Source organism: Oncorhynchus keta, unplaced genomic scaffold (assembly GCF_023373465.1).
Source record: "Oncorhynchus keta strain PuntledgeMale-10-30-2019 unplaced genomic scaffold, Oket_V2 Un_contig_5943_pilon_pilon, whole genome shotgun sequence".
Lineage (NCBI taxonomy): Eukaryota > Metazoa > Chordata > Actinopteri > Salmoniformes > Salmonidae > Oncorhynchus > Oncorhynchus keta.
Genome location: NW_026288602.1, coordinates 73,051 through 87,500, shown reverse-complemented (window position 1 = coordinate 87,500; position 14,450 = coordinate 73,051). Strand labels below are relative to the sequence as shown.

At 46.5% G+C, this 14,450-nt stretch overlaps 1 protein-coding gene across 1 annotated transcript in view; it reads right to left on the bottom strand.

The window, feature by feature from the left end:
* LOC127925628 (glutamate receptor ionotropic, NMDA 2A-like) overlaps nt 1-14,204 on the bottom strand; it is a gene marked incomplete at its 3' end in the record, with an annotated part of 119,878 nt that extends 105,674 nt beyond the window's left edge. The window contains 4 exon segments of the mRNA XM_052510650.1: nt 2,555-2,771; nt 2,774-2,850; nt 11,607-11,779; nt 14,131-14,204. Coding sequence (XP_052366610.1) covers nt 2,555-2,771; nt 2,774-2,850; nt 11,607-11,779; nt 14,131-14,202 — 539 coding nt within the window.
* Nucleotides 14,205-14,450: the final 246 nt, after the last annotated feature.

Below are 14,450 nucleotides of genomic sequence, written 5' to 3'. Positions count from 1 at the left end.
TTCCCATGTCAATAAAGGCCTTGAATTGAATTGAATTGAAAAATTGAGAGAGAGACAGACAGACAGACAGACAGACAGACAGACAGACAGAGAGAGAGGACATGAACCACTACAGGCAGACAGACAGACAGACAGAGAGACAGACAGTTAAATAGAGACAGTACTGCAGTAGTGAGTCATTTAGCAGACTCTCTGATCCAGAGACACTACAGTAGTGAGTCATTTAGCAGACTCTCTGATCCAGAGACACTACAGTAGTGAGTCATTTAGCAGACTCTCTGATCCAGAGACACTACAGTAGTGAGTCATTTAGCAGACTCTCTGATCCAGAGAGACCTACAGTAGCAACTAGGGTTAAGTGCCTTGCTCAAGGGTACATTGACTATACCATAAAGTCTGAGGAACTGTCTGTAGATATCAGAGATAGAATTGTGATGAGGCATATATCTGGGTTGATCATGAAATTATTCTTAGAGTGTTGAAAGTTTCCAAGAGCACAGTGGTCTCCATCGTCCATCAGAGTCTACCCAGACTCTGCCTAGAGCTGGTGTCCATCAGAGTCTACCCAGACTGCCTAGAGCTGGTCTCCATCAGAGTCTACCCAGACTGCCTAGAGCTAGTCTCCATCAGAGTCTACCCAGACTCTGCCTAGAGCTGGTCTCCATCAGCATCTACCCAGACTCTGCCTAGAGCTGGTCTCCATCAGAGTCTACCCAGACTGCCTAGAGCTGGTCTCCATCAGAGTCTACCCAGACTGCCTAGAGCTGGTCTCCATCAGAATCTACCCAGACTGCCTAGAGCTGGTCTCCATCAGAGTCTACCCAGACTGCCTAGAGCTGGTCTCCATCAGAGTCTACCCAGACTCTGCCTAGAGCTGGTCTCCATCAGAGTCTACCCAGACTGAGATGGGAGAACCTGTCAGAAGGACAACAGTCTCTACAGCACTTCCCCAATCTGGACTTTATGGGAGAGTGGCCATACAGAATCCACTCCTGAAGACGGAAGCCACTCCTGAGAAAAAGTTTGCAAAAAGGTCACATGACAGCTGGACTTAGCAAAAAGGTCACATGACACCTGGAGTTAGCAAAAAGGTCACATGACACCTGGAGTTAGCAAAAAGGTCACATGACACCTGGAGTTAGCAAAAAGGTCACATGACACCTGGAGTTAGCAAAAAGGTCACATGACACCTGGAGCTAGCAAAATAGTCATAAGGCAAAATATTCTGTAGTCTGATGAGACAAACATGTACCTATTTGGCCTGAACGCAAAGACCAACGTCTGGAGAAAACCAGGCACATCACCCGTCTAACACCATCCTACAATGAAGCACGGTGGTGGCAGCATCATGCTATGGGGATGTTTTCCAGTGGTAGGGGACTGGGAGACTGGTGAGGATCGAGGGGACAATGAATGGAGCCAATTACAGGAAAATCCTTGATGAAAACCTGCTTCAGAGTGCAAACAACCTTAGACGAGGGATGAAGATTCACCTTCCAACAGGACAATGAATCCAAGCATACCGCCAAAGCAATGCTGGTAATGGCTTCAGAATAAGAATGTGAAACTCCTTGAGTGGCCGAGCCAAAGCCCAGACTTGAATCCCATTGAAAATCTGTGGAAATTACTGTTTCCCCATCTAACTGAAGAGAGATTAAGAAGAATGGGAGAAAATCACCAAATCCTGATGTGCAAAGCTGATCCAGACATACCCAAGATGACTCAAAGCTGATCCAGACATACCCAAGATGACTCAAAGCTGATCCAGACATACCCAAGATGACTCAAAGCTGATCCAGACATACCCAAGATGACTCAAAGCTGATCCAGACATACCCAAGATGACTCAAAGCTGATCCAGACATACCCAAGATGACTCAAAGCTGATACAGACATACCCAAGACGACTCAAAGCTGATACAGACATACCCAAGATGACTCAAAGCTGATACAGACATACCCAAGACGACTCAAAGCTGATACAGACATACCCAAGATGACTCAAAGCTGATACAGACATACCCAAGACGACTCAAAGCTGATACAGACATACCCAAGACGACTCAACGCTGATCCAGACATACCCAAGACGACTCAAAGCTGATACAGACATACCCAAGACGACTCAACGCTGATACAGACATACCCAAGATGACTCAAAGCTGATCCAGACATACCCAAGATGACTCAAAGCTGATCCAGACATACCCAAGATGACTCAAAGCTGATCCAGACATACCCAAGACGACTCAAAGCTGATACAGACATACCCAAGACGACTCAAAGCTGATCCAGACATACCCAAGACGACTCAACGCTGATCCAGACATACCCAAGACGACTCAAAGCTGATCCAGACATACCCAAGACGACTCAGAGCTGATCCAGACATACCCAAGATGACTCAAAGCTGATCCAGACATACCCAAGACATCTCAAAGTTGTAATTGCCGCCAAAAGGTGCTTCTACAACGTATTGACATTGTGGGGCATTATGTGATAAATAAAATGTTATTTGATTTTGATAGGACACACACACCACTCCCTCTTTTACCCTCTCAGGGCGCTGGGCAGAGTCTTTCCCTTCTCTGATTGGCTGTAGCAGTTCCCTTGGGGTTCTGGCACCTCCCCTTTCTCCCTCAGCATGGCGACGGCTGCCGTGGCGATGATGCCCACTCCGTCTCTAAGGCGGCTCTCCAAGGGATACTCCATCTCGTTGTAGGACACAGAGATCATCCCCAGGGGATAGATGTCTGGGGTGAAGTCGGGGTTCCTGTGGTCAGACTTGGTACGATCCAGATGTAGCCCGACCCAGTCAGACCTAGAGACCTGGCCTCTTCCAATATATACCTGCAGGGGGATCAGATTGTTTAGAATAATATACCGGAGAAGGAAGATGAAATGAGACATCCCACTCCCTCATTTGTAAGGTTTCAATGGAAATCAATGAACTAAGTAGACCAGAACCAGATGCTATATCACTGGTGTTTAAGAGGCAGCTCCATTTTAAGTAGACAATGGTAAACGGCCGGACTGAGCTATCTTCATGAATCCATTATGTTTATGAACTAATATATTGACGGTCCACGATCAACACGGTTAAATGGTGAACCGGGATCAACACAGTTAAATGGTGAACCGGGATCAACACGGTTAAATGGTGAACCGGGATCAACACAGTTAAATGGTGAACCGGGATCAACACAGTTAAATGGTGAACCAGGATCAACACAGTTAAATGGTGAACCGGGATCAACACGGTTAAATGGTGAACCAGGTTAAATGGTGAACCGGGATCAACACAGTTAAATGGTGAACCGGGATCAACACAGTTAAATGGTGAACCAGGTTAAATGGTGAACCGGGATCAACACGGTTAAATGGTGAACCAGGTTAAATGGTGAACCGGGATCAACACAGTTAAATGGTGAACCAGGTTAAATGGTGAACCGGGATCAACACAGTTAAATGGTGAACCAGGTTAAATGGTGAACCGGGATCAACACAGTTAAATGGTGAACCAGGTTAAATGGTGAACCGGGATCAACACAGTTAAATGGTGAACCAGGTTAAATGGTGAACCGATCAACACAGTTAAATGGTGAACCAGGATCAACACAGTTAAATGGTGAACCAGGTTAAATGGTGAACCAGGATCAACACAGTTAAATGGTGAACCAGGATCAACACAGTTAAATGGTGAACCGGGATCAACACAGTTAAATGGTGAACCAAGTTAAATGGTGAACCGGGATCAACACAGTTAAATGGTGAACCAGGTTAAATGGTGAACCAGGATCAACACAGTTAAATGGTGAACCAGGATCAACACAGTTAAATGGTGAACCGGGATCAACACAGTTAAATGGTGAACCAAGTTAAATGGTGAACCGGGATCAACACAGTTAAATGGTGAACCAGGTTAAATGGTGAACCAGGATCAACACAGTTAAATGGTGAACCAGGATCAACACAGTTAAATGGTGAACCGGGATCAACACAGTTAAATGGTGAACCAAGTTAAATGGTGAACCAGGATCAACACAGTTAAATGGTGAACCGGGATCAACACAGTTAAATGGTGAACCAGGATCAACACAGTTAAATGGTGAACCGGGATCAACACAGTTAAATGGTGAACCGGGATCAACACAGTTAAATGGTGAACCGGGATCAACACAGTTAAATGGTGAACCAGGATCAACACGGTTAAATGGTGAACCGGGATCAACACAGTTAAATGGTGAACCGGGATCAACACAGTTAAATGGTGAACCGGGATCAACACAGTTAAATGGTGAACCGGGATCAACACAGTTAAATGGTGAACCGGGATCAACACAGTTAAATGGTGAACCGGGATCAACACAGTTAAATGGTGAACCGGGATCAACACAGTTAAATGGTGAACCGGGATCAACACAGTTAAATGGTGAACCGGGATCAACACAGTTAAATGGTGAACCAGGTTAAATGGTGAACCAGGTTAAATGGTGAACCGGGATCAACACAGTTAAATGGTGAACCAGGTTAAATGGTGAACCAGGTTAAATGGTGAACCGGGATCAACACAGTTAAATGGTGAACCAGGATCAACACAGTTAAATGGTGAACCAGGATCAACACAGTTAAATGGTGAACCGGGATCAACACAGTTAAATGGTGAACCGGGATCAACACAGTTAAATGGTGAACCAGGTTAAATGGTGAACCACGATCAACACGGTTAAATGGTGAACCGGGATCAACACAGTTAAATGGTGAACCGGGATCAACACAGTTAAATGGTGAACCGGGATCAACACAGTTAAATGGTGAACCGGGATCAACACAGTTAAATGGTGAACCGGGATCAACACAGTTAAATGGTGAACCAGGATCAACACAGTTAAATGGTGAACCAGGATCAACACAGTTAAATGGTGAACCAGGATCAACACAGTTAAATGGTGAACCGGGATCAACACAGTTAAATGGTGAACCAGGATCAACACAGTTAAATGGTGAACCGGGATCAACACAGTTAAATGGTGAACCAGGTTAAATGGTGAACCGGGATCAACACAGTTAAATGGTGAACCGGGATCAACACAGTTAAATGGTGAACCGGGATCAACACGGTTAAATGGTGAACCAGGTTAAATGGTGAACCGGGATCAACACAGTTAAATGGTGAACCGGGATCAACACAGTTAAATGGTGAACCAGGATCAACACAGTTAAATGGTGAACCAGGATCAACACAGTTAAATGGTGAACCGGGATCAACACAGTTAAATGGTGAACCAGGTTAAATGGTGAACCGGGATCAACACAGTTAAATGGTGAACCGGGATCAACACAGTTAAATGGTGAACCAGGATCAACACAGTTAAATGGTGAACCGGGATCAACACAGTTAAATGGTGAACCGGGATCAACACAGTTAAATGGTGAACCGGGATCAACACAGTTAAATGGTGAACCAGGATCAACACAGTTAAATGGTGAACCGGGATCAACACAGTTAAATGGTGAACCGGGATCAACACAGTTAAATGGTGAACCAAGTTAAATGGTGAACCGGGATCAACACAGTTAAATGGTGAACCGGGATCAACACAGTTAAATGGTGAACCAAGTTAAATGGTGAACCGGGATCAACACAGTTAAATGGTGAACCGGGATCAACACAGTTAAATGGTGAACCAAGTTAAATGGTGAACCGGGATCAACACAGTTAAATGGTGAACCGGGATCAACACAGTTAAATGGTGAACCAGGTTAAATGGTGAACCAGGATCAACACAGTTAAATGGTGAACCGGGATCAACACATTTAAATGGTGAACCAGGTTAAATGGTGAACCGGGATCAACACAGTTAAATGGTGAACCGGGATCAACACAGTTAAATGGTGAACCGGGATCAACACAGTTAAATGGTGAACCGGGATCAACACAGTTAAATGGTGAACCGGGATCAACACAGTTAAATGGTGAACCGGGATCAACACAGTTAAATGGTGAACCGGGATCAACACAGTTAAATGGTGAACCGGGATCAACACAGTTAAATGGTGAACCAGGATCAACACAGTTAAATGGTGAACCAGGTTAAATGGTGAACCAGGATCAACACAGTTAAATGGTGAACCAGGATCAACACAGTTAAATGGTGAACCAGGATCAACACAGTTAAATGGTGAACCGGGATCAACACAGTTAAATGGTGAACCAGGTTAAATGGTGAACCGGGATCAACACAGTTAAATGGTGAACCAGGATCAACACAGTTAAATGGTGAACCAGGATCAACACAGTTAAATGGTGAACCGGGATCAACACAGTTAAATGGTGAACCGGGATCAACACAGTTAAATGGTGAACCAGGTTAAATGGTGAACCGGGATCAACACAGTTAAATGGTGAACCAGGATCAACACAGTTAAATGGTGAACCAGGATCAACACAGTTAAATGGTGAACCGGGATCAACACAGTTAAATGGTGAACCGGGATCAACACAGTTAAATGGTGAACCAGGATCAACACAGTTAAATGGTGAACCAGGATCAACACAGTTAAATGGTGAACCGGGATCAACACAGTTAAATGGTGAACCAAGTTAAATGGTGAACCGGGATCAACACAGTTAAATGGTGAACCGGGATCAACACAGTTTAATGTTGAACCGGGATTAACACAGTTAAATGGTGAACAGGGATCAACACAGTTTAATGTTGAACCGGGATTAACACAGTTAAATGGTGAACCGGGATCAACACAGTTAAATGGTGAACCGGGATCAACACAGTTAAATGGTGAACCGGGATCAACACAGTTAAATGGTGAACCAGGATCAACACAGTTAAATGGTGAACCAGGATCAACACAGTTAAATGGTGAACCAGGTTAAATGGTGAACCGGGATCAACACAGTTAAATGGTGAACCAGGATCAACACAGTTAAATGGTGAACCGGGATCAACACAGTTAAATGGTGAACCGGGATCAACACAGTTAAATGGTGAACCAGGTTAAATGGTGAACCGGGATCAACACAGTTAAATGGTGAACCGGGATCAACACAGTTAAATGGTGAACCAGGTTAAATGGTGAACCGGGATCAACACAGTTTAATGTTGAACCGGGATTAACACAGTTAAATGGTGAACCGGGATTAACACAGTTAAATGGTGAACCGGGATCAACACAGTTAAATGGTGAACCAGGATCAACACAGTTAAATGGTGAACCAGGATTAACACAGTTAAATGGTGAACCGGGATCAACACAGTTAAATGGTGAACCAGGATCAACACAGTTAAATGGTGAACCAGGATCAACACAGTTAAATGGTGAACCAGGATCAACACAGTTAAATGGTGAACCAGGTTAAATGGTGAACCAGGATTAACACAGTTAAATGGTGAACCGGGATCACCTCCTCCTAGCAGCAGTATAACAGCCTCTAGTACCTAGCCTCCTCCTTGGAGCAGTACAGCAGTATAACAGCCTCTAGTACCTAGCCTCCTCCTTGGAGCAGTACAGCAGTATAACAGCCTCTAGTACCTAGCCTCTTCCAAGCAGCAGTATAACAGCCTCTAGTACCTAGCCTCTTCCTAGTAGCAGTATAACAGCCTCTAGTACCTAGCCTCTTCCTAGCAGCAGTATAACAGCCTCTAGTACCTAGCCTCTTCCTAGTAGCAGTATAACAGTATAACAGCCTCTAGTACCTAGGCTCTTCCTAGTAGCAGTATAACAGCCTCTACTACCTAGCCTCCTCCTTGGAGCAGTACAGCAGTATAACAGCCTCTAGTACCTAGCCTCTTCCTAGTAGCAGTACAGCAGTATAACAGCCTCTAGTACCTAGGCTCTTCCTAGTAGCAGTATAACAGCCTCTAGTACCTAGCCTCCTCCTTGGAGCAGTACAGCAGTATAACAGCCTCTAGTACCTAGCCTCCTCCTAGCAGCAGTATAACAGCCTCTAGTACCTAGCCTCTTCCTAGCAGCAGTATAACAGCCTCTAGTACCTAGCCTCTTCCTAGCAGCAGTATAACAGCCTCTAGTACCTAGCCTCTTCCTAGCAGCAGTATAACAGCCTCTAGTACCTAGCCTCCTCCTTGGAGCAGTACAGCAGTATAACAGCCTCTAGTACCTAGCCTCCTCCTTGGAGCAGTACAGCAGTATTACAGCCTCTAGTACCTAGCCTCCTCCTAGCAGCAGTATAACAGCCTCTAGTACCTAGCCTCCTCCTTGGAGCAGTACAGCAGTATTACAGCCTCTAGTACCTAGCCTCCTCCTAGCAGCAGTATAACAGCCTCTAGTACCTAGCCTCCTCCTAGCAGCAGTATAACAGCCTCTAGTACCTAGCCTCCTCCTTGGAGCAGTACAGCAGTATAACAGCCTCTAGTACCTAGCCTCTTCCTAGCAGCAGTATAACAGCCTCTAGTACCTAGCCTCCTCCTAGTAGCAGTATAACAGCCTCTAGTACCTAGCCTCCTCCTTGGAGCAGTACAGCAGTATAACAGCCTCTAGTACCTAGCCTCCTCCTTGGAGCAGTACAGCAGTATAACAGCCTCTAGTACCTAGCCTCTTCCTAGCAGCAGTATAACAGCCTCTAGTACCTAGCCTCCTCCTAGCAGCAGTATAACAGCCTCTAGTACCTAGCCTCTTCCTAGCAGCAGTATAACAGCCTCTAGTACCTAGCCTCTTCCTAGCAGCAGTATAACAGCCTCTAGTACCTAGCCTCTTCCTAGTAGCAGTATAACAGCCTCTAGTACCTAGCCTCTTCCTAGCAGCAGTATAACAGCCTCTAGTACCTAGCCTCTTCCTAGCAGCAGTATAACAGCCTCTAGTACCTAGCCTCTTCCTAGCAGCAGTATAACAGCCTCTAGTACCTAGCCTCCTCCTTGGAGCAGTACAGCAGTATAACAGCCTCTAGTACCTAGCCTCCTCCTTGGAGCAGTACAGCAGTATAACAGCCTCTAGTACCTAGCCTCCTCCTAGCAGCAGTATAACAGCCTCTAGTACCTAGCCTCTTCCTAGCAGCAGTATAACAGCCTCTAGTACCTAGCCTCCTCCTTGGAGCAGTATAACAGCCTCTAGTACCTAGCCTCTTCCTAGTAGCAGTACAGCAGTATAACAGCCTCTAGTACCTAGCCTCTTCCTAGTAGCAGTATAACAGCCTCTAGTACCTAGCCTCCTCCTAGCAGCAGTATAACAGCCTCTAGTACCTAGCCTCCTCCTTGGAGCAGTATAACAGCCTCTAGTACCTAGCCTCTTCCTAGCAGCAGTACAGCAGTATAACAGCCTCTAGTACCTAGCCTCTTCCTAGCAGCAGTATAACAGCCTCTAGTACCTAGCCTCTTCCTAGCAGCAGTATAACAGCCTCTAGTACCTAGCCTCTTCCTAGTAGCAGTATAACAGCCTCTAGTACCTAGCCTCTTCCTAGCAGCAGTATAACAGCCTCTAGTACCTAGCCTCTTCCTAGCAGCAGTATAACAGCCTCTAGTACCTAGCCTCTTCCTAGTAGCAGTACAGCAGTATAACAGCCTCTAGTACCTAGCCTCTTCCTAGCAGCAGTATAACAGCCTCTAGTACCTAGCCTCCTCCTAGCAGCAGTATAACAGCCTCTAGTACCTAGCCTCCTCCTTGGAGCAGTACAGCAGTATAACAGCCTCTAGTACCTAGCCTCTTCCTAGCAGCAGTATAACAGCCTCTAGTACCTAGCCTCTTCCTAGCAGCAGTATAACAGCCTCTAGTACCTAGCCTCTTCCTAGTAGCAGTATAACAGCCTCTAGTACCTAGCCTCTTCCTAGCAGCAGTATAACAGCCTCTAGTACCTAGCCTCCTCCTTGGAGCAGTATAACAGCCTCTAGTACCTAGCCTCTTCCTAGTAGCAGTACAGCAGTATAACAGCCTCTAGTACCTAGCCTCTTCCTAGCAGCAGTATAATAGCCTCTAGTACCTAGCCTCCTCCTAGTAGCAGTATAACAGCCTCTAGTACCTAGCCTCCTCCTTGGAGCAGTACAGCAGTATAACAGCCTCTAGTACCTAGCCTCCTCCTAGCAGCAGTATAACAGCCTCTAGTACCTAGCCTCCTCCTAGCAGCAGTATAACAGCCTCTAGTACCTAGCCTCCTCCTTGGAGCAGTATAACAGCCTCTAGTACCTAGCCTCCTCCTTGGAGCAGTATAACAGCCTCTAGTACCTAGCCTCCTCCTTGGAGCAGTATAACAGCCTCTAGTACCTAGCCTCCTCCTTGGAGCAGTATAACAGCCTCTAGTACCTAGCCTCCTCCTAGCAGCAGTATAACAGCCTCTAGTACCTAGCCTCCTCCTTGGAGCAGTACAGCAGTATAACAGCCTCTAGTACCTAGCCTCTTGCTAGCAGCAGTATAACAGCCTCTAGTACCTAGCCTCCTCCTTGGAGCAGTACAGCAGTATAACAGCCTCTAGTACCTAGCCTCTTCCTAGCAGCAGTATAACAGCCTCTAGTACCTAGCCTCTTCCTAGCAGCAGTATAACAGCCTCTAGTACCTAGCCTCTTCCTAGCAGCAGTATAACAGCCTCTAGTACCTAGCCTCCTCCTTGGAGCAGTACAGCAGTATAACAGCCTCTAGTACCTAGCCTCTTCCTAGTAGCAGTATAACAGCCTCTAGTACCTAGCCTCCTCCTTGGAGCAGTACAGCAGTATAACAGCCTCTAGTACCTAGCCTCTTCCTAGCAGCAGTATAACAGCCTCTAGTACCTAGCCTCCTCCTTGGAGCAGTACAGCAGTATAACAGCCTCTAGTACCTAGCCTCCTCCTTGGAGCAGTACAGCAGTATAACAGCCTCTAGTACCTAGCCTCCTCCTTGGAGCAGTACAGCAGTATTACAGCCTCTAGTACCTAGCCTCCTCCTTGGAGCAGTATAACAGCCTCTAGTACCTAGCCTCCTCCTTGGAGCAGTACAGCAGTATAACAGCCTCTAGTACCTAGCCTCCTCCTTGGAGCAGTACAGCAGTATTACAGCCTCTAGTACCTAGCCTCTTCCTAGTAGCAGTACAGCAGTATAACAGCCTCTAGTACCTAGCCTCCTCCATGGAGCAGTATAACAGCCTCTAGTACCTAGCCTCCTCCTTGGAGCAGTACAGCAGTATAACAGCCTCTAGTACCTAGCCTCCTCCTTGGAGCAGTACAGCAGTATAACAGCCTCTAGTACCTAGCCTCCTCCTTGGAGCAGTACAGCAGTATAACAGCCTCTAGTACCTAGCCTCCTCCTTGCAGCAGTATAACAGCCTCTAGTACCTAGCCTCTTCCTAGCAGCAGTATAACAGCCTCTAGTACCTAGCCTCTTCCTAGTAGCAGTATAACAGCCTCTAGTACCTAGCCTCCTCCTTGGAGCAGTACAGCAGTATAAGAGCCTCTAGTACCTAGCCTCCTCCTTGGAGCAGTACAGCAGTATAACAGCCTCTAGTACCTAGCCTCTTCCTAGCAGCAGTATAACAGCCTCTAGTACCTAGCCTCTTCCTAGCAGCAGTATAACAGCCTCTAGTACCTAGCCTCTTCCTTGGAGCAGTACAGCAGTATAACAGCCTCTAGTACCTAGCGTCTTCCTAGTAGCAGTATAACAGCCTCTAGTACCTAGCCTCCTCCTTGGAGCAGTACAGCAGTATTACAGGACTCTGGATCCTCTTCAGCTGGATATGAGCTTTAGAGTTGGCGTCTCCGTCCACAGCGTCCAGCGTGACGACGCTCTGAAGATCCCAACGCACAAAGCTGTGGTCCACCGTCACACGCAGGACATTTATAAACTCCTACACACAGACACAACGGTTACTGGGGGGTGGGGGGTGGGGGGTTTGTGTGTGTGTGTGTGTGTGTGTGTCTGTGTGTGTGTGTGTGTGTGTGTGTGTGTGTGTCTGTGTGTGTGTGTGTGTGTGTATGTAGTGTGTGTGTGTGTGTGTGCGTGTGCGTGTGTGTAATGTGTGTGTGTGTGTGTGTGTGTGTGTGTGTGTGTGTGTGTGTGTGTGTGTGTGTGTGTGTGTGTGTGTGTGTACCTGGTACCCGGGGAACTTAGAGGTGACTATAGAGAAGATGTGCCAGTCATATTCCTCCATGATGTTCATCATCAGTAACGTGTGTGTGTGTGTGTGTGTGTGTACCTGGTACCCGGGGAACTTAGAGGTGACTATAGAGAAGATGTGCCAGTCATATTCCTCCATGATGTTCATCATCAGTAACGTGTGTGTGTGTGTGTGTGTGTACCTGGTACCCGGGGAACTTAGAGGTGACTATAGAGAAGATGTGCCAGTCATATTCCTCCATGATGTTCATCATCAGTAACGTGTGTGTGTGTGTGTGTGTACCTGGTACCCGGGAACTTAGAGGTGACTATAGAGAAGATGTGCCAGTCATATTCCTCCATGATGTTCATCATCAGTAACGTGTGTGTGTGTGTGTGTGTGTACCTGGTACCCGGGGAACTTAGAGGTGACTATAGAGAAGATGTGCCAGTCATATTCCTCCATGATGTTCATCATCAGTAACGTGTGTGTGTGTGTGTGTGTGTGTGTGTGTGTACCTGGTACCCGGGGAACTTAGAGGTGACTATAGAGAAGATGTGCCAGTCATATTCCTCCATGATGTTCATCATCAGTAACGTGTGTGTGTGTGTGTGTGTGTACCTGGTACCCGGGGAACTTAGAGGTGACTATAGAGAAGATGTGCCAGTCATATTCCTCCATGATGTTCATCATCAGTAACGTGTGTGTGTGTGTGTGTGTGTGTGTGTACCTGGTACCCGGGGAACTTAGAGGTGACTATAGAGAAGATGTGCCAGTCATATTCCTCCATGATGTTCATCATCAGTAACGTGTGTGTGTGTGTGTGTGTGTGTGTGTGTACCTGGTACCCGGGGAACTTAGAGGTGACTATAGAGAAGATGTGCCAGTCATATTCCTCCATGATGTTCATCATCAGTAACGTGTGTGTGTGTGTGTGTGTGTACCTGGTACCCGGGGAACTTAGAGGTGACTATAGAGAAGATGTGCCAGTCATATTCCTCCATGATGTTCATCATCAGTAACGTGTGTGTGTGTGTGTGTGTGTGTACCTGGTACCCGGGGAACTTAGAGGTGACTATAGAGAAGATGTGCCAGTCATATTCCTCCATGATGTTCATCATCAGTAACGTGTGTGTGTGTGTGTGTGTGTGTACCTGGTACCCGGGGAACTTAGAGGTGACTATAGAGAAGATGTGCCAGTCATATTCCTCCATGATGTTCATCATCAGTAACGTGTGTGTGTGTGTGTGTGTGTACCTGGTACCCGGGAACTTAGAGGTGACTATAGAGAAGATGTGCCAGTCATATTCCTCCATGATGTTCATCATCAGTAACGTGTGTGTGTGTGTGTGTGTGTGTACCTGGTACCGGGGAACTTAGAGGTGACTATAGAGAAGATGTGCCAGTCATATTCCTCCATGATGTTCATCATCAGTAACGTGTGTGTGTGTGTGTGTGTGTGTGTGTGTGTGTACCTGGTACCCGGGAACTTAGAGGTGACTATAGAGAAGATGTGCCAGTCATATTCCTCCATGATGTTCATCATCAGTAACGTGTGTGTGTGTGTGTGTGTGTGTGTACCTGGTACCCGGGGAACTTAGAGGTGACTATAGAGAAGATGTGCCAGTCATATTCCTCCATGATGTTCATCATCAGTAACGTGTGTGTGTGTGTGTGTGTGTGTGTACCTGGTACCCGGGAACTTAGAGGTGACTATAGAGAAGATGTGCCAGTCATATTCCTCCATGATGTTCATCATCAGTAACGTGTGTGTGTGTGTGTGTGTGTACCTGGTACCCGGGGAACTTAGAGGTGACTATAGAGAAGATGTGCCAGTCATATTCCTCCATGATGTTCATCATCAGTAACGTGTGTGTGTGTGTGTGTGTGTGTACCTGGTACCCGGGGAACTTAGAGGTGACTATAGAGAAGATGTGCCAGTCATATTCCTCCATGATGTTCATCATCAGTAACGTGTGTGTGTGTGTGTGTGTGTACCTGGTACCCGGGAACTTAGAGGTGACTATAGAGAAGATGTGCCAGTCATATTCCTCCATGATGTTCATCATCAGTAACGTGTGTGTGTGTGTGTGTGTGTGTACCTGGTACCCGGGGAACTTAGAGGTGACTATAGAGAAGATGTGCCAGTCATATTCCTCCATGATGTTCATCATCAGTAACGTGTGTGTGTGTGTGTGTGTGTGTGTGTGTGTGTGTGTGTGTGTGTGTGTGTGTACCTGGTACCCGGGAACTTAGAGGTGACTATAGAGAAGATGTGCCAGTCATATTCCTCCATGATGTTCATCATCAGTAACGCCTCCTGCATCAGAGACGCTCCAAACTGGAAGAATGTAGACTCCACATCCTGGGGAGGGTTTTGTTAGAAGGTTTTGTTACCAGGCATGTCACAGAACTAGAAAGC